The 24,603-nt window shown below is 34.1% G+C and overlaps 2 protein-coding genes across 2 annotated transcripts; one reads left to right on the top strand and one right to left on the bottom strand.

The window, feature by feature from the left end:
- The first annotated feature begins 6,320 nt into the window (after window positions 1–6,320).
- LOC103496613 (mini-chromosome maintenance complex-binding protein) lies at window positions 6,321–16,955 on the top strand. The gene is made up of 14 exons (XM_008458549.3): window positions 6,321–6,762; window positions 7,031–7,144; window positions 7,218–7,325; window positions 7,458–7,589; window positions 8,177–8,221; window positions 8,347–8,451; window positions 8,729–8,887; window positions 14,538–14,612; window positions 14,750–14,863; window positions 15,058–15,260; window positions 15,657–15,792; window positions 15,870–16,097; window positions 16,207–16,274; window positions 16,366–16,955. Exons 1-14 carry the CDS (start codon window positions 6,508–6,510, stop codon window positions 16,478–16,480), a joined length of 1,857 nt encoding a protein of 618 aa, XP_008456771.3. The 5' UTR covers window positions 6,321–6,507; the 3' UTR covers window positions 16,481–16,955.
- A 1,706-nt stretch (window positions 16,956–18,661) lies between these two features.
- LOC103496612 (adenine/guanine permease AZG1) lies at window positions 18,662–20,871 on the bottom strand. Its single transcript, XM_008458548.3, has one exon. The coding sequence runs from the start codon at window positions 20,588–20,590 to the stop codon at window positions 18,848–18,850; it is 1,743 nt and encodes a 580-aa protein (XP_008456770.2). The 5' UTR covers window positions 20,591–20,871; the 3' UTR covers window positions 18,662–18,847.
- Window positions 20,872–24,603: the final 3,732 nt, after the last annotated feature.

Genomic DNA, 24,603 nt, shown 5'->3' on the forward strand with positions numbered 1-24,603 from the left:
TAGTCAAAAATTACCGTTTTGCCTCTGTAGTTACATCTAACTCCTTAAGTATCACTGATTCCTTTAATGAATGATAACTATAGTCCCACTATAACTGAACTCCTCTCGGGCTAAGAGAGAGTGTGGTGTCACATTGTTCAAGTCTTGGAATCAGCCATTAAGAAAGCAATTTTTCTACTTACTCTATCTATAAAGAAGGAGTGAATTCGTTCTTGTGTAGTTGTGTTCTCAGCTCCCCAATCTGACGAATCCCCAAAATGGTAGGCATATTGAGTTGACGACATAGGCCACTCTCACCCATGAAAATCAAAGGATCGCCTTTATAGGCAGGGGTTCACAACTCACTCAGGATTCAAGTCAAGTCACCTATGGTCATTCTGGTGAAATGTAGTCTCAATTAATAACGGTGTTAATAAGAGAGACTATTCATTTCATGATCTGGTCTTATACAAACTCTTTGTATAAAATACTCCTACTCTAATGTCTCGACATGAATGAATAGGATCAAATCATTTGTAGTACTTTATAGGCCGTATCCATAGTGTTACTAGGATAAGGTATCCAGCCTTATCCATTCACTAGAGACCATTTAGGTTATCACTTAAATATGATCCACTTGTATATCTCCATATACATGTTTAGGTTACAGAATATAACATTGAATGTTAGTTTATTGGTTTTGTGGGTTAATGCAACTAAATGTCAAATGAAATAAAACACTTTATTTTATTAGATAAATAAAATGTTTGTATAATATATACAATTACAAACTACAAGACCACGAGATTTAGGACATCAACCCTAACAAGGGGTCTATGTTTATTGGTTGGACCATAAATAGGTTGTTAATTAGAGGAACATTGGTATTTAAGGACTAAAAGTAACCCAAGGGTAAAACGATAATTTGACCCAGTTTGTGTTACGAACACCAATACAAGAAAATGGAGGTCTCCCGACGCACAAAAGCATCGACTGATATATGAAAAGAGTTAGAAAATCCTTTTCCGATGCATTAATCTGCGTCGAGAACGGCGTCAGGGGAAATAAGTCGGGAGAGGCTTTCCTGACGCACCAAAATATAGCGTCAGAAGAGCCCTTGACATCTTCCGACGCACAAATATAGCGTCGGGAGATGTCAAAGGCTCTCCCGACGCTATATATATTTGTGCGTCGGGAAATCCACAATTTTTTTTTGCACAATCGAGAATGAGATCTAAACAAACAAATGAAAAATTTAGCAATCAACATTATTGAACATAAAGAATAATAAAGAACATAAAGAACAATAACAAAATCAACAAAAATAACAAAAAATTTACACAATAAGAACAAAATTTACACAATCCACAACAAAATGAACATAGCTTAAATATTATTGATACAAATTCCCAAGTTTAATTATATTTCTAATACCTAAACCAAAATAAAGAAGAAAAAAAAGAAAGGATTGACTTATCGACGGCGAGGGGCGGCGGGCAAATGTGAAGATCGGACGACGAACATTGACGGCGAAGATCGGATGATGGATGACACTTCTTCCTCTTTTGGAACTTTGGAATCTCTCTCTCTCTCTCTCTCTCTCTCTCTCTCTCTCTCTCTCATTTTACGGTTTTCTTTTAGATCTGTCAAACAGATCTGAAAAATGGGTTTTAAAGGGGAACTCCTGACGCCGTTATGCATGGCATCAGAAGAAGTTAAATATATTGAAAAAATTATAAACTTCTCCTGACGCCGTTATGTATGACGTCGAGAGAAATGAAAATTATTTAAAAAAATTATAAACTTTTCCCATCGCCGTTATGTACGGTATCGGGAAAAGTCAAATATATTTAAAAATTATAAACTTTTTCGACTGACAGTTCCCGACGCGTGCAGGGGGCGTCGGGATAAGTTATTATTCCTAACGGTATTCATCCAAACGTTGAATATGTTGTCATCTTTTTCGACAACTCTATCACGGCGTCGGGAAAAGTTCCTTTACTCGATGTGCAAAAAGTGTCATCGGGATAAGACGTATTTTCCGACGTCATTTCTTCCGATGCGTTTTATGCATCGAGAAAATCTCGATTTCTTGTAGTGACTTGTGAAGGACTAACTTACTGTTATTGGTCTATATTCGTGGACAAAGAAATATATCTACGGTGAGAAAAATTCAGTTATGCATCTTTAGTGGAGTGTACATACAACTAACAAATATTGATTAATATCGTTAATGAATTTAGTCAATTAATACAATATTGTTATAGCTTCTGATCTGTAGGTCTATTAGGTCCCATTCTTAGATCGTAAAGGACAATGAGATTTATTTGTCTTGGTTGTAATTTGAAATGTTCAATTTTACTTTGGAAATTAATATGATATATATGGTGATACATCATAATATAAAGTTTATATTTTAATTAAATTTTATTATATAGATTTAATTTTAGATATGATTTAAAATTAATTTATGAGAGAATAAAATATTTGAATGAATTTAAATATTAAGTTAATTTTATATTAATTAGATTCATATTAAAATATAAGTTAAAATTTAATGGGTATATAATACACATCAAAACTATATGTTATGAGAAAAATTTATATTTGAATATGATTCAAATTTGAGTTAAAATAAATAAAAGATATTTAATTTATAAATTAATTAACAATTTAGTTTAATTTGATTTGATTAAATTAATTAAATTGAAACTATAAATTGTGTGAAAGATATTTATTTAAATATGATTTAAATGAAGTATTAATTAAATATGATTCAATTAATTATTAAATTAATTAATTATTTTAATATTAATATTAAGTTATTAAATTAATAGGGAACATAGGTGATTTTCTACTTACTTGTTTTCTATTAACTTCCCTTTTCTTCGGTCTGAAGAAGAGAGGGAGATATATGAGTCCTTTCCCACAAACCAAAATTTCATTCTCAGATAATAGGAAGGTTTCCAAGTGGTGGTGCTTATTTACAAACGAAAATTAATTTGATGATTGACAGATCTAGAGTTGTCGACGAGAGTAAGTACCTCTTCTCTATAATTCTCTGTATTTTTTTAATAAGCATGCCTAGTCATAAGAGAATTAGTTTATGCAATTGTTTTATTAATGTACTAGTATTTTTTGGTTTCCAAATTAAATTGAGTAATGGTCTTTATTAAATATTCCGCTGCGTAGGGCTTTTATCCCTTCTGAAAGGTGTGCTCTCATCAAAACATGTAGTAAGATTGAAGCTTATAAAGCTAACAGATCTGTCACTTCGGACAAATATCGTTATTTTTGTTAAGTGTAATTGCTTTTGTAATTTTGTAGCTCACTCTTTGGTGCTAGCTATTCTTGTTGCTTTTTTCCAACATTTTGCTAGTTTATAAGCTTATGAAGCTAACTTTAATTTTTGAGGTCGAGCGTCGGATTTTGTATGTTATTTCAAAAATTTAATTATTTGGTATGAGACAGATTCGTAAATATTGAAAGTTTCCAATGATGTAATATGGAGTCATATTTTGGTCAATTTAAGGGATGTTTGGCCAATGGGTTTGGAATTAAGGAGGTTTGACATTTAAAGTCAAACTCATGTTTGGACACTTGGAATAAAATTTATGGGATTAAGATACCAAACCCATGGAATATGTTTTTTTTTTCTTCTTTTATTGAATGCCATATATTTTAGGAAAAAAATTCAATTCAACCTTTTATCATTGATCATTGATGATAGTTGGCAATAAACATTGGTCGACTTCACGATTAACCATTGATGACAGATCGTGATCGATCGACGATCATGACGATCGATTGTCTTGATCGGTTGGCTACAGATCATCTTAATCGTCGTTTCTAGATCATCTTGATCGTGTCGCTTCCAGATCCGTCTTGACCGTTGTGATCAACCATCATGACCGTTGGTGACCTATAACTTTGCACGTCACGGTCGTCGAGTGAACATTAGTTATTGTCAATAATCGATTGTCGTGCCTATTAACAAACAAACGTAGTGATAGTCAATGACCAATAGCAATAATCCTTGGCGATCGATTGTCATGAGATGGTCAGCGACCAATCAATCGTCTTAATCATTGACGATCGTTGACCGTCTTCACCATTGATCGACGTTTGTCTTCATCAAGGTTTACTACACTCTTTCCCATGTGTTTAAGCCCAAAGATTACCTCTTTTTTTTTTCTTTCTAATTCAATCTAGAAAGTTCACTGAGCAACTTCGAACACTGCCATCGGTGACCATTGTCGGGTGACCACTGGGTTTCATTTCTGACAACTCTGCCGTTGAATTTTCAACTATCAACTTTGACGACTGCAGCCAACCTTGAGAAAACTAATAAAAATAAATTTTTGAAAAACTTTTTTTTTCAAATCATTCCAAATACGCATTTGATTTAATCACAACCATATTTTTCAAAATACACATTTTTCTGATTCTTCTATTTTATTTTTTTTGAATTTTTTTAATAATCATAATTATTAGATCATTTTTTTTATTTTGTTTTCTCTTCTTTATTTAAAATTAATCTTTCCTTCATTTTATGAGATTTTGTTTATATTTTTCATAGATGAAAATTGATGATCTCTCTATTGTGATCTCAAGTATAAGCCAAGTATTAATATATAATAATATAATGAATATTGTAAACATATATCGCATATACCATGATCTATTTTTAGTTTAATAATATTTTTCATTTTTTCATTGGTCAATTTAACTAGAAAACTTGAGATTTATTGTATTGACTTAAATATTTTTTAAAAAACACATTTTTATTTAAACCCCTTTTGATAAAAGTCACTTTACTCGACTTTTGCTTTTGCTTTATCTTTTTGGCGATACTTATTTTGAAATCTATTCGATTGGAACTTTTTTGTAAACCCCATTAGATTACGTGACTTTTATATTTTGTGAATTGTTTGTAATATTTCTAATAAGACCATTCATGTTAATTAGACGTTTATGTAACTGTAATCAAAATTATTGTTATTGAATGTTAAAATTTCTCGTTTTTACATTATTGTCTTGAAAATTAATAGAATAAAAAATGGAAGACGAACAATTCATAAAAAAAAAAAGGGAATCCGTGTAAATAACAAATATAAGAATGAAAATTAGAAAAATAGCAAACTGTTTTTTTTTTATGGCAAAACTAACTGCTTGAAATAGTTTCCCATTTTTTTGGTCCGAAATTACCCCTCAACGGATGAGAACTGTCCAGATTCAAATACAGAATATTTAAGAAAATTCCAAATCAAATAAAATATCACATATTCGATTAGAGTGTATTTGTGCACACACCCATTTATGATAATTATTAACTAAATCAAAAAAATTATTATATTCTTTCAAAGATCCCTAAATATATTCAGTTGGTTTCAATATCCCCTAATTATTCTGATTTTTTACCTTCAATAATTATATATTCAAACTTTAGCTACTAAGTTTAGAATCAAATCTCAACCCTCCCTAAAATCATGCCAAGTAAAATGTGATTTAATTACGAAAGTTTAGAATCAAATCCAAACCCTCCCTAAAATCATGCCAAATAAAATGTGATCTATCCTTAATTTTGCCAACCAACCAGAATTAAGGAAAACAAAAAATAGAAGATTCAGCGGAAGACAATCAACCGGAATTAAGGGAAAAGAAAATTTATACTAAAAGAAGAAGGTAGAAAGCGATGGTGCGGGTAGAAAGCCATTTGAAAATTTGAAGTATATTAGAACCAGAGAAAATTTGAAGACAATTTTGAGAACTCGTTATTTTTTACCGATACATGCAGAAAACAGAGGAAAAATCCAAAGGTTGAAGAAGGAACAGAAGCGCGTGAAACAAAACAACTCACCCATACTTTGGGTGGTGCAAACCGATTAAAAAAGAAGGGCATGCAAATGGTGGAAAAGCGACGGAAGAGAAAGGGACGTTGGAAAAATGGAAGAGAAAGTTACGGTGGAAAAGCGATGGTGGAAATGCGCCAGAAAGCTTTTATAGAAGATGATTTACTTTTTTGGGAGAAAAAATTAGAAAATTGAAGGGAGTGCATAGTATTTATTAATTACAGGATATTTGTGGTTTTTCTTACTATTGTATTTAGGAGTATATATTGTAAAGTAGGTAGGGGCATTTAAGGCATAGTTATTCTATTTATTACATGGAAATTAACTGTTTTGCTATTTTGACAATTTAAAAATAAATTTGTCATTTATCCAATCTAAAACTTAGATTTTGCTAATCTTCTTGTCGCAAAAAAAAAAAAAAAAAAAAAATCTAATAGTAATTCAAAACCGAACATAGCTTGTACGTCAAACGCCCACTTAGGGGGAGAAACATTGCAATTTCTCAGAATTATCTTTCCGGGGGGGTGGGTGTGCGGTTTTGGGCTAAAAGTTGGGAGTTGGTGGCCCAATAATTGCTTAGGCAAGGCACAAGGTAAACCCTAGGCCCAAATTGCATTTACAAGGACGACAAAAATGGCGGGAACCAGGAAGAACACGGTGCTTGATTTGGCGGGAAATGTCTTTACCTTCTTCAGTGTATTTAGGGCCCCAAATCATGACCATAAACAAGAGAGAGATTGAGATTCAGAGAGAAAACGCAGCCATGGTTGGACTACCCTACGATTTCCTCGTTAATCCTCTTGGAGCTGTTAGATCAACCTTCGAGAAGGCCATATCATCGGGTTCAAACCCTGCGTCTTTCGATGGCAAAGACTGGGGTGCCCTCCAGCCATTTCAACACTTCCTTTTCGACCAAAATGGTCTATCTAAGGTTCAATCACTTCCTAATTCGACTTATTTCTATTTTCTGTAAGGAATTTTCTTTAGTATATGAAGCAATTAAGTACTTTTTCCCTAAGTAATTGATGGGTAGTTGATTTCATTTTCTACTTGCCATTTTGTGTGGGTGTTTCTCAGTTGAAACTAGTTAATAATCAATTTCCGTGTTTTGTAGTGAATAACGGAGAAATTTTGGTTAAAATGAAGGGTTCGGTTCTACTAGGTTTTCGAATCAGTCATTTGATGATAGCTTTCTGTAGGTTCCCATTCTTAACGCTTCTAGCGCTAAATGGCTTCAGCCCAACACCCTTGTTCGGTTCCGGGGAATGATTCAAGACATGCTGGGAAATGAGTTCTATGTTGGCGCTTACAAGGTAATTTCGTTTACCTGTTGAAGATGTTCCTTTGCTGTTTTCATGTGTGTTAAGACTTTCTGGAATCATGAAGGATGGCTCTACTTGGAAAACCACCAAGTTTATGGATTCGTCTCAATGTCCTACTGGCTTTTCACCAGATATGCGCATTTGGGAACGCCGTGTGCTGTACTGTGTGCCTGTGAGTTTTCTGTAAAAGTCTCTATTTGGTTAGCTGTTACTGCATAGTTTTTGACCTTTGAATTTGAGCGTTTATAGATCGAACTCGGTTACGAATGATGATTTATTCTTGAGTACTTTCTTTGTCATATAGGTTCCAGGTCAAAATTCTTGGACTGAATCGTCACGTTTAGGAGAGAGCAATAATAGTGCTGAGGGGACATCTGAGAACAGACAAAAGCGTTGCAGAATGGATGAAAATGGTGTTGATCATATGGACATTCTTGTAATTTTCCCCTATGACATGCTTTTGTTTTATTTTAACTTTAAGCTGCTCATTTCATCCTCGATATCACCGACTGTTTAGCAATTTATTAGATTTATTCATGTCACATGATTGAGTCTGGATAAAAGTTTTGCCTCATCTCTTTCTCTCCCCATATTTGAATTCTTGCCCCTGTCCCTGCTTGGAGCTGTATGGAGTTAGCATACCGAGAGATTTCTGACATTTGGCAGGATTGAAAAATTCTAGTAGCTTATTACGAGATGGAAAGGTCTCTGGTTGGTGTTTCCATCCTAGTTATTTAGCCTCTGAGATGGTCGGCAGGGTACCAAAAGATGAGGACAGAGATATTACTTGGCATTGGGTTTTCGTAGAGAAATTTTCATGGATTTTTGGTATTTAGTAGACTTTAGGTGTCATCACTTGTTGCTCTTTTTTTTCTTCTTTTTTGTTTGGGTCTGTTGGGTGAAAGTTATTCCTTGGTCTGGCTCTAATTACAATTTAATCCATGGACTAGTTGCTTTATTTCTCTATTATATAATAAAAGGAACAGTAGCCGCTGGTTTTCTGACATTCCATTTAAATTACAGGCTCCAAGTGATGAGCTTCAAAATTCTTCTAGTGGGAAAAAGCAGGTGAGCAATTTTTTTCTGTTACTTGTTGGGTACGATCATTAGATTGTTTCATCTATGCAACTGTACCTCTCTCGTTTCATTCTAATTTGACTTAGTAATCTCTTTTTATCTCTTACATTTCATAGAAAGACGAGCAACTTTCTCCGTGCTCTCAGAATATTTCAACTATGGCTACTTCTAGAAGCACCGCTTGTAATACTGCAAGGGATTTTCTTCCTTGTATAGTTAAGGTCAGTACCCAACCAATATCCTGAGTCAGGTTGTTTTATAATTTGTTATTTTAAATTGTATAGTGGGTGAGAAGTGTTTCTCAATTTTCAGAATATCTATGTATATTAGAAGTTGGACTTGGGAGTAAAGAATGAAATGTTATTAATTGATACTTCCCTATTTAGGGATATTTATACAGCTTAGTAAAAGAAAAACTACCCAACTGATTAATAACAATAATATCTTAAACTAACTACCAGAATAACAACTTATTTTATCTAATAATGTATCTTGCAGATTTATGATACTGCAGAGTCAGAGTTAAAGTTGAACGATGTTTTTGAGTTTATTGGTGTTGTTACCCTGGACACAGAGCTAAAAGTTGACAAGGATGACTATGATGAGTTTTCAAATGGTTTAAGTGAGGACTTATCGGTTCAATTTCCTCCTGACATGGTATTGATGCATTTTGAACTCTTTCATCATTTTCTTTTATCTAGTGGACTTCCACTGGAAGTGGCTATTAGTTGATATCATTCAAAATATATATGAAATGGTATAACGATATGGTATAACGCATGACAATAACACTGCTCTTCAAAGTATAAGGTTCATAATAGTTTTATGAGTTCTAAAATACATAGCTGTTCGACCTCCAATCAGACACAAATATCGTAGGAGAGAGAAGAGAAATGTTGAAGGTGTAACTAACTGTGAAAAGACTGATATAATTGTTAATGAAGGGGGACCATTGGGAATGGGAATAGAATAGCCTATAAATAGAAGGAATTGATACAGTTAGAGTTAGCATTTTATGAGAGGTAGTCAGTCTATTCTATAGAACACTTGGAAGAGAGGGTTTACAGATTAGAAGAGAGGGAGAGTTATTATTTGAATTGCAACTTGTGCAATTCGGATTTCCTTTATATTGTAATCGTTGATTGAATTTAATAAAGAAGTATATTATTTCGAGAATTTTTGTGTTGGATTTGAGATCCAACATGTTGGTATCAGAGCATCACCCTGGGAAAACCGAAGAAGATGGCTAAAAAGCATGAACAGCGATTCAAATCACTGGAGCAAGAAGCTTCGGAGATGAAGACTGATCTTCAGAAGTTACCAATGATGGAGGAGAAGTTATCAACAATTATGAAGAACATCGAACGATTGAGTACGCAAGGAGAGAAACAACTGCACCAACAAACATTGATGAAGAACTAGGATAGATTAAGTGTGAAAGTCAATGATCAACAGCAACACCAGGTACTTATGAAATACATTGAGTGTATTATTAATGAGAAATCAGTTACCATGATCGAAATTGAAGGCTCATCTAGTAAAATGAAAGAAAATAGAGGGAAGAAAATTTTGAATGAGTCGACTAGTGAATAATGTTCGGAGGAGAGTAAAGAAAAGGAGAAAGAAGAAGACGATAAGGTTGCCGACTGAAGTAAGTTAATAAAAGTGGAAATGCCTGTGTTTAATGGAAATGATCCGTTCTCATGGTTATTTCAAGTCGATCGTTACTTCCAGATTCACAAATTGACTGATTCGGAAAAGATGATCGTATCGGTGATCAATTTTGATGGACCAGCTATTGATTGATTCCGATCACAAGGAGCGCGATAAATTCAAAGATTGGTCTGATATGAAGATTCGATTATTGGAGAGATTTCGATCAATCAGAGAGGGATTGTTGTATGGTTGTTTCTTTGCGATTAAGCAGAATTTATTTGATAGTTTGGTAGCACCATTATCGGATCTGTCTAACAGAGTGCTTGAAGAGACTTTTATGAACAGATTATTTTTGTGGATCAGAGCAGAAGTTGAATTTTTTGAACCAGTTGAGCTTCTACAGCTTCTACAGATGATGAGATTGACCCAAAAGGCTGAAATTAGGGAAATGATTTGAAGAGAGGCCAACTTATCCAGATATATAAGGGGAAAATATTCTTATTATTCGACGAATTTCAACAAGACCAACACCTTCCCTAATTCCAATGAGGACTATTACCTTGCGAGGATCATTGAATGGAGAAGTTACAAAGGAAGGCTCGAGTAAAAGATTATTTGATGTCGAATTTAAAGCCAAGAGAGAGAATAGTTTGTGTTTCAAATGTGATGAGAAATACTATTATGGGCACAAATGCAAAGAAGTAGCATTGAGGGAATTATGTATGTTTGTGGTAAGAGCAGATAATACAGAAGAAATAATCGAAGAGGAGTACTATGATTAGGAGCTGAATATGGTTGAATTAGATGAGGAAGTGAATGCTGTGGAGCTCTCAATTAACTCTGTTTCAGGACTCACGAATTCGGGCACCATGAAGGTCAGGGGAAGGCTTTTGGGAAAGAAATAGTTGTGTTAATCGATTGTGGAGCAACACACAATTTTATCTCAGAAAAATTGACCACTGATTTGAAGTTACATACCAAAGACGCCTCTCATTATGGGGTCATCTTGGGTTCAGGCACATCCATAAAGGGAAAGGGAATCTGCGAAACTGTAGAGATCATGCTGAATGATTGGAGAGTGTTTTCTGAATTCTTACCACTGGAATTAGGAGTTGATGCAATCCTTGGAATGCAGTGGCTCTATTCGTTAGGAGTCATGGAGATGGATTGGCGTAATTTGACTATGACCTTTTTCCATGAGGATAAAAAAGTGGTAATCAAGGGAGATCCTGGTCTTGCAAAGACTAGTGTCAGTTTGAAAACCTTGGTGAAAACTTGGACTGATTTAGATTAGGGATATCTAGTTGAGTGCAGGGCATTAGAAGGGCGGATATCAGTGAATGAAATTACAATAGAAGAAAAACACAAGTTCATATAGAGATCGATAGAGTACCGGTTCGATTCAAGGACGTTCGATTGGCTAGAAGAATTACCATCAAGGAGAGCCATTGAACATCATATCCATTTGAAGATGGGGATTGATTTGGTAAATGTAAGACCTTACTGGTATGGCTTTCAACAGAAGGCAGAAATGGAACAATTAGTTGATGAAATGCACTTTAGGAGTAATACAACCAAGCATAAGTCCTTACTCAAGTCCTGTTTTGCTGGTTAAGCAAAAAGATGGGAGTTGGAGGTTCTGTGTTGACTATAGGGTCCTCAACAATGTCACAATTCTAGATAAGTTCCCAATTCCTGTCATAGAAGAATTATTTGATGAATTGAATGGTGCGAACTTATTTTCTAAGATTGATTTAAAGGTTGGATACCATCAAATTAGAATGAATAAGGAAGATGTAGAAAAAACTGCATTTAGGACCCATGAAGGTCACTACGAATTTCTAGTGATGCCTTTTGGTCTAACAAATGCTTCGGCCACATTTCAATCATTAATGAACTCCATCTTCAGGTCCTATTTGAGAAAGTTTGTTTAGGTTTTCTTTGATGATATTCTAATTTATAGTAGAGGAATGGATGAACATTTACAACATTTGGAGATTGTGTTAGAAATTTTACGTGAGCATAAACTGTATGCTAACAAAAAAAAGTGTAGCTTTGTGTATCCAAGAGTGGAGTATCTAGGCCATATTGTTTTTGGAAGAGGTGTGGAGGTTGATCCTGAAAATGTAAGATCTATTAAACAATGGCCGGTTCCAACTAGTAAGAGAAGTGAGGGGATTTCTTGGGCTAGTCGGGTACTACAGGAGATTTGTTCAAAACTATGGTACAATTGCAGCTTTTTTAACCCAATTGCTTTAGTTGGAGCTTTTAAGTGGATAGATGAAGCTAAACTAGCCTTTTCAAAGTTACAAGAAGCTATGATGACACTACTAGTTTTAGCACTGCCTAATTTTAGTGTGACTTGAAGTGGAGAGATGCTTCAGGGTTCGGGGTAGGACCAGTATTGGTGCAGAACAAGCGTCCCATGGCATTTTTTAGTCACACTTTGGCTGTAAGAGATCGTGCAAAGCCGATTTATGAGAGGGAACTCATGGTAGTGGTATTGGTTGTGCAACGGTGGAGGCCATACCTTTTGGGAAGGAAGTTTATAGTGAAGACAGACCCACGTTCCTTTAAATTTTTGCTTGAGCAGCATGTGATATAACCACAATATCAAAAGTGGATTGCGAAATTGTTGGGGTACTCATTCAAAGTTGTATATAAACCGCTTGGGAATAAAGCTGCGGACGCTTTGTCTAGGATGGCACTGATAGTGCATCTAAATCAACTCACAGCTCCAACAATAATTGATTTGAGGGTTATTAAGGAAGAAGTTGAGAAAGATGAACGACTGAAGGGAGTATTGTTGAAACTTCAGAATAAAGAAGTGAAAATTACTCTGTACAAAATAAGGGAGATTGGTGATTGCAAAGACTTCTTCCTTAATTCAATCCATTCTACACATATATCACAACTCTGTTTTTGGGGGTCACTTTGGATTTCTTAGAACTTACAAGAGGCTGATCAAAGAATTATATTGAGATGGAATGAAACATGATGTGCAGAAATATTGGGAAGAATGCATTGTTTGCCAGAGGAACAAATCCATGTCTCTAACCCCTGCTAGTTTGCTAACCCCATTGGAGATTCCAAATAGAGTGTGGGAGGACATTTCAATGGATTTTATTGAGGGGTTACCTAAGGTAGCTGGATATGAAGTGATTTTGGTTGTTGTGGATCGTTTTAGTAAGTATGGTCATTTCTTGATTCTTAAACATCCATATGATGCTAAAACAGTTGCTGAACTATTTGTGAAGGAGATAGTGAGATTACATGGATTTTCACAATCCATTGTTTCTGATAGAGATAGAATCTTTCTAAGTAATTTTTGGAAAGAACTATTTTGATTGGCTGGTACTAAGCTGAATAAAAGTACAACATATCACCCACTAACCGATGGCCAAAACAGAGGTAGTAAACAAATATGTTGAAATTTATATGAGATGTTCCTGTGGGGAAAGGCCGAAGGAGTGGATTAAATAGATTCCATGGGCAGAGTACTGGTATAATACTATATACCAGAGATCTTTGGGTGCTTCCCCTTTTCAAGCAGTCTGTGGAAGAATGCCACCAGTCTATGGAAGAATGCCACCGCCACTTATTTATTATGGAGATCAAGATACTTCTAATTCCACCCTTGATCGACAACTTAAAGAAAGGGACATAGCTCTCGGAGCAATGAAAGAACATTTGAAAGTAGCACAAGTGAAGATGAAATCTTATGTAGACATGAAGTGCAAACATGTTGAGTTCGAGGAGGGTGACATGGTTATATGAAATTACGGTCGTATAGGCAAGTTTCTACACGAAAGAGGAGGAATGAGAAACTTTCTCCTAAGTATTTTAGCCTTTATAAAATCCTCAAGAGAATCAAGCCTGTTGCCTACAAACTGGAGCTATCACCAGCAACTACTATCCACCTTGTTTTTCATGTGTTATAGTTAAAAAGGGCCTTTGGTGAATGCCAAAATATGTAGGAAATAGCTCCTTATATGACAGAGAACCATGAGTGGATTGCCGTGCCAGATGAGGTTTATGGATATCAAAAAAATGATGAAGGCAGTTGGAAAGTATTAATGAACTGGAAAGGATTGTCGAGTCATGAGGCGACTTGGGAGAATTATGACGATTTCGAACCGTCTTTTCCTGATTTCCACCTTGAGGACAAGGTGGAACTGGAGGGGAATGTAATGTTAGACCTCCAATCATACACCAATATCTTAGGAGAGAGAAGAGAAATGTGTAACTAACTGGGAAAAGACCGATATAGTTGTTAGTGAAGGGGGGATCACTGGGAATGGGAATAGAATAGCCTATAAATAGAAGGAATTGATACAGTTATAGTTAGCATTTTATGAGAGGTAGTCAGTCTATTCTATAGAACACTTGGAAGAGAGGGTTTACAGATTAGAAGAGAGGGAGAGTTATCATTCAAATTGCAACCTGGGCAATTCAGATTTCCTTTATATTGTAATGTTGATTGAATTCAATAAAGAAGTATATTCTTTCGAGAATTTCTGTGTTGGATTTGAGATCCAACAATAGCATTAGTTTTCCAGAATTATAAAAGAATCAAGTAAGCCGAAGGTGAAACAGCTTTTAAGTCATTCTATGTCAATTGATATAGCATCGATTTCCAATTTTGGTATAGGTACCACGCCTCCATTGTGTGATTCACAGGAAACTTGGTGTTCATGACTTTCTCCACACTTGCCATGTGTTAGAGGTACTCTATATGACTATAACTACAAGTGATGTTTGATTTTATTTTCTTGATTTCTTTTATTCTATCAATATTTTATCTTTGTTCTGCTTTTTCATTGTGTGCCGCTATGTATATAATTTTATATTCTTATGTAACAGCCCACAACCCATCGAATTAAAGAGATACGTACAGCTCTACTGAATCACCTGACCATTGCTCTTGGCAATGATGCAGTTGCAGCCCAATATTTGTTGTTGCATCTTCTGTCCAAGGTTAGGGTTGTTTCCACGGACATACCTTTTGGTGTTTTATTTATTTATTTATCATTATATTTATTTTTAGTAAGGTCGTTTTCTTTTAATTCTTTGTTACTATGATCTAATTCTATCATCTGTTATTCTCGATGCTATAATTTGAGCACTCTCCTGTATGGCTTCAAGTTTTAATCGACAATTTTCTTGAATAGGTGCATGCTAGAGTGGATTCCATGGCAGTGGGTAAACTTTCACTGAACCTTACAGGTTTTAACAAAGAAAGTATGTCAATTTTTGGCAATCAGCTGAGGCTTACTGTCAAGAACCTTCTCCCATTTACGGAATATATACCTCTCACAGTGGAATATTTAAATACTGCCTCACTGGCACCAAAGAAGGATTATGAGATAAACAGGTAACTTAATGGTGAATGACTTCTACTCTATCACAAACAATAATGTGTTAAGATATCTTACAAGAACACACGGAAAACTCAACAACAATGAAATATGAAAATATATAAAAATATCCTATAATATGATAGTAATAAAAGTAACAAGATAACCTGACTTTCGAGAGTGCCAGACTCTTCCAAGTTCTTCACACCTCTTACCATACTCTCCTACTATTTATAACCCAAAAGACCTAACAAACTTAATGCCTAATTACTAGAATACTCGCTACTAATCTTACCACCTATCCTAGTATTTTCCTAACTTGTAGTCTTACATGATGATGTGAGTTGTTGGTTAATGCTTATCAGATTTCATCCAAATTGAAATAATTGATATGATATCTTGTCGAATTACAGACTGGTTCCTGGTGTCCTTCAGCTGGCAGAAGGGTCACATTTGATGATCGATGAAACTCAACTAGAAGTGGGAACACTAAGTTTGCTTGGGGTTGAAAATGCAAGGTTGCTGAAAAATCTAATGGAGTTGCAGAAGGTATCTCGTTGATGAAATATCTTCTATATTTGGTTCTTCATCCTTGTATTGATTAAATAAAGACTATTCTCCCCCAGGTCGAATATGATTTCAAATACTACAAAATGGATATGACAACCGATGTCCAATTGCTAATTTTGTCCGAGGGTAAATCAAACATTTTGCCAGCTGATTTGGTTGTGCCTTTCCAACCTTCAGCCCTAGGTTCAACCGCAATTACTGATATGGATGCACTAGAAGCGTGGAGGTGGTACTTATCTAATGTTAGGTTATTGCCACATTCCATTGAGTCAGAAATTCAGCGGGTATCTATTAGATTTACTTGATTCTTGAAATTGAGCATGTAAAACTGCCATTTTATCTCTTGCGCTCTTGCGCTTAAAATTCATTATTTTGAGTTCTATTATGTGCCAGGTTGTAGAAAATGACTTGGTGGCAGCAAAGCAGGCTGATAGGAACTTAGGGAGCCAGGACTTGAGCAGGCAAGTAGTACACGTTTACTTGCACAGTGTTGATTTCTGATTCTGTCATTACCTCATGTTATTATTCTTAACCTCTGTAAACTTTTTTCAGATTGCTAACTATAGGTCGTCTGATATGTGCGAGTTATGGAGAAACCTCCCTGTCATTGGAACATTGGCAGATGGTTAAGGAACTAGAAAGGCTGAGAAGGGAGAGGCTCAGATGAGGTATCCTGTACAACGCACTTGGCATTTCGTTGTATGTACTCCAGCTGATGGGAAGCTTAGATTTTGTTGTATGGTATTGCACCATTGCGTGTCTGTAAATCATGGTAAGGAATGCACCAAACCGCACGACACAATTAGTCAGCGTCTAAGGTTTTGTAAACAAGTGGACTTGAGCGGGGCCCAACGTCCAAGCAGAAGAAAACCAATTCCCACACTAGTTCAAGATTTAAATTTTTGTCACTAGTAGTGTTGGAACTTACCCCACCAAATTCAACAACAGAAAAGCCTGCCACTGCCATACTTTAGCGGGTACTGCCCAAAACCACTTGTAATCGATAATTTTCCTTTTGGGGATTTAATTTTTATAGAAAATCGTGTTTATAAAACACTTGCCTCGGATACTGAAAGAACCATTAAATTTTCTATGGTGCTGAAGTAACTTCCAGACTTGATCTGTATGGTTTTGTGATTGTACACAAGAAGTGTCCTAAAATATCTTGCAACTTGAGGCATAGTTTGGATAAAGTTTGCCTTGAAAAGATGGTTGAGAGGTGAAGGTGTGGATGACATCAGTCAACTGATTGACTAAAATTGCTGAGATTTGTATTAAATGTTTTAGAGTGGGGGTGTGGTGTAGGTAGGTAGCTTCATGTTTACTCCTCTAGGTTGTGTGCTGTGACAATATGCTAGAAAAGGAGAAAGAGAACAAATGGAAAAGCAAAGGCAAAGGTGATAGATAGCATCAACAATAATAGGAGGGGGAGGGTAGGATCTTTAGAATGAGTGTTAGGAAGTATGGAACCACACACTAATGTAATGTAATGGTGTCATTTCATGAGACAAAGAACCTGAAGACGTGTCCCAGTTGTTACAAAGAGCCTTCGAGTTTGTGTTGTGGACCATGTCCTGTCTTGTCTCTGATGCCTCAATAACCTCCAAAATTGGTCTTTATTTTATCCTTTTTTCTTTCTTATTTGGTTGTGGTTTCAAAATTGGAATAGAAAGATGCATACATGCCCTCATCATTTCGTGTCAGTTCAAAAGCCTTGATCAGATGCAAGAATATGTGCTGCTCATCTCCCTCCCTTTGATTGATTCTCTTTTACAGGGGGTTTTTAAGTCGAGCTTATGGATTCGTAACTACCCATAAAATTTGTTTATATCTATATATACATATATTTTGAATCATTTTGAAATATTGCAAAATGATTTAGTTATAAAAGATATCAAAATGTCAGTTTATTAAAGATGGATCGTGATAGACCAAGATAGTATGTTTCTTTTTGTATACTGATAGACACAAATAGTAGTCTATTATAGATGGATTGTGATACTTTGCTATATTTCTCAATATTTTTAGAAGTTTTGTCATTTAAAATAATATTCTCTCTATATACATATATATGGTTGATGTTTTTAAATAATTTTAGGGTAAAAAGAAGTTTTGTCATTTATATAATGAGGTAAAATCATTTTATGATGAGTGAAGTAGTTAGTATATCTTTAGGAAATTAGGAGAACTCTTGATTTTACATGGTAGAATCTTCAAATTGTCCTTTCATCGTTATCAAATCCGATCCTTTTTCTTTTTTGGATTTTATTGGTTTTGATACAATGTTAAAACATTGATTGGCATAAAAGCTTAAGAAAATAAGTGAAGGAAAATTTAATATTATATCATCTTCTCCATTTATGAACTTGAAATACGTGGAAAACCTAATAAAAAAATTAATATTAATTAAAAAGATAATATAAATTTGAAGGGATTTCAACCTAGAATCTTGAAATTAGATAACATGAGGTCCATGTCAAAACTACAATCAACAATAAGAAGAAGTACCACCGTGAAATATGGCGTAGCTTGTGAGCATTGGGGTCACATGAAAGTGAAGAGAAGGAAGCATCCACCCTCATGGCTTTGGTGGCAATCCCTCCATCAGCTTGTTCCTTCCAGAATCTTCACTCCACACAAACCACATCACAAGTATCATCTTTTTTCTTTATTCTCCCCCATTACAAACATATTTTTAAATTTTTAACTATGTTTCATTTTAGTCTACTTTTAAATTATATTCATTTTTGTCCGTACTATTTGGTAGATTATAGTTTTGAAATTTAAAAGTCGAGAGAGTTGATTATTCCTACGAGAATTGAAAGTGAAAGACTTAAAACTCAAAACGAAAAAAACAGAAATGTAAATAAATTTTGCAAAGGAATTAGGGATGGTAGGTAAGGTAAGATGTAGTTACATGAATTACAAATGAATCGATTAAAATGTATTAAAAAAAGAAAAGTTATTTAAAATGATGAAATGAAAGAAAAGAAAGTGTAAAAACTAACTAAAAAAACATTGAAAGAGAGAAATACTAAACTTGGTTGTGTAGGGATTTGGAGGGAGGATGCTGCTGAAGCACGAGGGGAAGCTGGGCGTTAGATCCGGTGACCTCATCGTCCTTAGACTTCGACTTCAAAAGTCCACATTTATGGAAACCAGCTAAGCTCCAATCCCATACATGCAACACCACGTACGTCCCAATCCCTCCAATCAAACCGTACGCTATTGAATATGTCAACGGCATTAAAATCAACGTTATGAACGCTGGTATCGCCTGCCTCATATCATTCCATTCAACCTCTACAACCGCCTTCATCATCAATACTCCCACCAGTATCAACGGCGGCCCCACCGCCCACGCCGGTATCGACGCCAACAACGGCGTAAAGAAAAATGCTAATAAGAAATAAAACCCCACCGTCAAAGCCGTCAATCCCGTCCTCCCTCCTTCCCTTATCCCCGTTGACGACTCAATAAACGCCGTCACCGGCGAAGTCCCTAGCAAAGAACCCACCACAATGGCTGTTGCATCTGACATAAAAGCAAAATATTGACCCTCGAAATTCCCACTTTCATCAATAAAACCAGCAAATCTTGCCATTGAATAAAGGGTTCCCGTAGTATCCAAAATATCCACGTACAAGAATGTGATCATAGCTTCCCAAAAGTAAGGTTTCCCAAGATCTTTAAAGCTAAGTGCTCCTGCTGTGCTTTTAATTGTGTGTATATCCACAACTTTCTTAAAGTACTTATACGCTGCTTTCCCTGACGCCGTATCTGAAAACGCCGTAACACTTGTTCTCGGGATCCATGAAACCCCCGTCACGAATATAATCCCGTAAATCATAGCCCCTTTTATGTTTTTCACCAAACAATAAGCAATTATGACGAATCCAACTATTCCCAGCCACATCCTTGGGCTTTCCATTCGTCCATTCAAACAGAGGATTCCGTCTGAAGCTGTTCCTCCGGCCATTACACTCATCGTTCCGTTCAGGTAACTCACCACCGGCGCTACTGACACTCGGGAGGATTCTGGGCACCCTCCAAGTGTTACTAATGTTGATGGGTTGAAGGCGATTAGACCAATTCCTTGACTGTTTTGTAATCCGATGAACGCTAAAAACAGACCAATTCCGGCAGAGGAACTGATTCGGACTGGCTTTGGGATTAATTTCGCTAATTTTGCACGAAACCCAATTGCGGAAATTAGTAAAAAGATTAACCCCTCCATGAAAACGGCGGTTAAGGCGCTCTGGTAAGATATATTACCGGAGCCATGGAATCCGACGACTGTGTAAGCGAAGTAAGCGTTAGTTCCCATCCCCGGCGCTAAAGCCAGAGGAAGGTTTGCGAAAACACCCATTATAACGCAGCCGATTAAGGACGAAGCAATCGTGGCTACAATCAAGTCTCGACGGACTTGATCGAGGCAATCGACGTAGCCGGGATTGACCGGGTCGAACATGCAGGATCCGTCGGGTTGGATGATGCGGAGATCCGATCCGGTACAGTTGGAGAGTGAAATTGAAGGGTCGGAACAGAGTGGGACACAATCGGATTGGGAACAGGTGGCGCCGGAGTCGGCGAGAATGGAGGCGTTGACGGCTAAGATATAGGCCATGGTTAAAAAAGTGGCGGTGCCGGCGCGGAGCTCAGTGGTGAAGTTGGAGTTTCTTTCGGTTAATTTGAACCGCTTTCCGATCCAGGTTTGAGCGACGGCAGAGTTCAGGCGGTTCAGACGACCGGGTTGGGACGTGGTTTCGATCTCCATGATTAGGGAAAGGGAAATTGAGAAATTGGAGAAGAGGGAATTTGTATCTAAGAAAACATAATTAGTTTAGATATAAATAAATTTGAATGAAGAAGAAGAAGAAGAAGAAGAAGAAGAAGAAGAAGAAGAAGAGGATTAGATTCTGGAACCGGATCTCTCTAAGTTTAGTTTCATGCAGTCAAGCCTCATTATTGTTATTGTTTTCTTTTTTACAAAATATTTATCTTAATTATTCTTCTATGTATAATTAATAATATAATATATAAATTTTGAAGTTGGGGTTTAATTTTTTTTCTTAAGACAAGATTAATTGAAATAAAATAATTTAAATGGTATGTTTTTTTATTTTCAAAAAAAGAAAAAAGAAAAAAGAAAAAAGAAAAAAGAAAAAAGAAAAAAGAAAATGAAAATGACAAAGTATTAGATAGTTCCCACTTCCCAGCTAAGAGAAGAGTGGATATTAGTTAAGATGAGAATGACTTTTCCTTTTCTACCTTTCATTTGATTTGTTGAGTTTTAAATTCTTTTTTTAATATTTGCAATTTTTATTTTGAAGAAATTTGGATATCACACATTCTCACTCTTCTTACTTAGTTTTTCTTGTCCAACATCTCCCAATCACACTATATTTATTATTTGTTATTTCCCCCTTTTTCATTTATTCAATTTATGTTATGGAAAATGACATGCTTCATCGCTATTCCTAATCTATTAAAATACACTTACTTTAACCAATTTTTCTTTTTCTTTTAAATTAAAATTACTTTAACTCCATCTTAGAATCACTTTACTTAGGTTTAAAACTACTCAAAAAAAAAAAAAAAAAAGTACAAAATTTTACGTTTTTTAAACAATATAATCAAAATTTTAACTTACTTCAATTGGACTTTTACAAGAGGAGTGGAGGATGCATTCTTCATCCATGTCTCCACCTCTCTTCCGTTACCTTTTCTTTTTTAAAAAAAGAAAAAAAATTGTTACATTAGTCTAATGTTATGTTATTATTTGGAAAAAAGAAAGGAAATTTGTTTTATTAAATACCAAATGTGGATCAACCTTTTATTTGTTAAAACAAAAACCAACAAACAAATAAATAAAAGGGGTAGTTTAAGGGAGAAGTTAGAACAGTGACTTCCAATTAAAGTCAGTAAAACACACATATCTCATTTTTCTTAAACTAACACATCAAAACAAATAAATTTCAAATTACAATAATATTTAAAAATTTCGGCCATTACACATTACTTAATTCCTAAAATTGAAAATTTAACATATCAATGCCAAAAAAAAAAAAAAAAAAAAGGAAAAACAAATAAAATTCAAACATGATATTTAATCGACATTTTAAGAATAATTGTAAAATATTTACCTTTCTGACATACACAATTTGTGTAGTAAATATTTTGTCAATAATACCAATCTTCGATTTAATTTAATTTATTAATATAATAGAAAAACTAAAAAAATAAGAAAATCGAATGATAAAATAAAAAAAATAAAACAAAAGAGAACTAAAATATTTATAAATATAACTTGTTATTTTAAAAAAAACTACGAAATTACATTTATTTTTGAAAAAAAAAAAGAAGAAATGCATGGTTTGAAATAATAATATGGAAATTAGTTGAGGAGGTTGGGCCTCAATCACTTTCACTTTTCACTATTCTTTGTGGGAATTGAGAGTGGGTGGTTGAGTGAAGAAACCAAACACTTATTATTTTTCCCTCTCCAATTTCGCCTCTATGACTTCATTTTCTATAATTTTTCACTTTTTTTTTCTTCTTCTTCTATTTTCATTTTATTAAATAAATGTTTAGATGATTACCACACATATTAAATAAATCTCTAACACCCATTTTTAATAAAATATGTATACCATCCATCCATAATATGTTGTATATTATTTTAGTCTAAATTTTAGTAAAGAGAAAAAGAGTTGAACAAAAGAAAAATGAAAAGATACTGTGCAGTAAAGTGATAGTTTTGAAATAATGATACTTAATTGTAGGTTATAAATAGTTGTAAACGCTATTTTGGATGAGTTATAATAACTTACTCTACCAACTTCGAGTTAGGAGTTCATATAATCACTAAACGTATAATAACATTTTAAAGAAATCGTAAATATAGGAAAATATATAAGTTATAAATATGTGATGGTAATAGTTTTACATATTATTTATAACGACTACAAATTAATTAAAATAAAAGTTTCAAAATTTTTCCAATAAATATAATATTCAACGAAAACGGTTCCTTTCTTTAAAGGTTGGCTACTTTGAAAACAACATTTTTTTTTTTTTTTGTTTGTTTCACACTGTATGTTTTGACCCTAAATAATTAGGAGATGACAAAGATATATTCCAAACCAACTAGTTCTTTTATGGATAGTTTTCAAAAGAAAACATGTAAATGGATTTCATGATTCTTTTTATACTAAAATGTTTTTCTTAATCATTTAAAATAATCACATCAAATGTTAATATTAACAACGAGTTTTTTTTTTTTTTTTTATTTATTTAGTATAAAATAATATAATATTGTTTACTTGAAGTTTATATGATTTAAGCTTTGAATTATGCTCTAAAACGAATGTATAATATTATGTTGTCATTTCTTGTACGTCATGTACTGTTAGTGAATAGTAAGAATATTGATTTCTTGTTTGGGGTGGGGGATTAAATTGAGTCATATCCTCACTAAAAACACACTATCTTGTTATGATAATAGTTAGAAAGCAACCACACATCGTAGTTAGGATAACTATTTCAAACCACTCTTTACGGCAGTGCTTATCAATTCTCTCTATCAAACACTTCTCCATTTTTCTTTTTTTGTTGATCATTCCCTTTTTAAAATTGCCATTAATTAAGAGCATGTGAACATCTATCAATTTACTCATTATGGTTACTATAATTAATGAAATACATCTACAATTCTGCTGTATTTGTGTTTAATCATACTTATTATGAAAATTCTATTCACTATTAGTTTCTATTTGTAACATAAAGGATATATACACATTATTTATAACATTAAATATATATATTATAGTGAATCTATACTCATTTTCCATCCAATATCATGGACGGATTTATTAAGGGACCAGCGGGGCATGTACCTCCATCACATTATTGATTTTTGTATTTTAATATTAATTTTGAATTATTAGACTATTATATATATAAAATAATGCCTAAATTTTATAAAATTTTTATTATGGTATAGTGGTTGTATCTCTATTTTGTAACATCTAAGTTAGAGGTTCAAATCCTACAAATTATACAATCATTTTTATTCCAAACATCATTAATTTTCTTCTCTAAATATCAAATATCTTTTCAATTCTCAATAATTTTATTTCTCTAAATGTCAATATTAATAAGATGAAAAAAACCTAACTAAGATAAAACCATAGCTTATTTTCTAGCCGCCGTCATTTGTTATGTGACAAATATTTAGAAAACAAAATCGGTGACCTAAACTTTCACTATTTCAACAATATTCCATGAAAATGTATTATTCTTTATTTTTTCTTTTTTTTAATGTAATTTTTAAATTCACATTTACATTACTTATGTATATATTTATTTTAGGAAAACTTAAATAAATGTAACAAAACTGTAAACTATTTACGGGTCGTGTAACAAAGCCCATAAGGTTAGCTATTTTTTAAATATTTCAGGTTTGCCCTTCCATCTTTCTATTCTTCCTCGCGATTCGTCTTCCTCCTGTTATTTCGTCTTTCCTATCTTCCCCTGTGATTTCATCTTTCTTCTTTTCTTTTTTTATTTTCTGCGATTTCTTTCCATCATTTTTCTTATTTTTTCAATTCTTTATTTATGCCGTTTAATCTTTTCATCGTTTTTCTTCTTTTCCTTCTTGTTTTTTTTTCGCTTCGATTTCTTTCCACCGTCTTTCTACTTTGCTGCAATTTCTTTCCATCGTCTTTTTTTTTAGGCGTTTACATTTGGTAACTAAATCTAAACGACTGTGTATAAGATTATGTACAA

The sequence above is a fragment of the Cucumis melo genome, chromosome 3 (assembly GCF_025177605.1).
Source record: "Cucumis melo cultivar AY chromosome 3, USDA_Cmelo_AY_1.0, whole genome shotgun sequence".
In the NCBI taxonomy this organism is placed as follows: Eukaryota; Viridiplantae; Streptophyta; class Magnoliopsida; order Cucurbitales; family Cucurbitaceae; genus Cucumis; species Cucumis melo.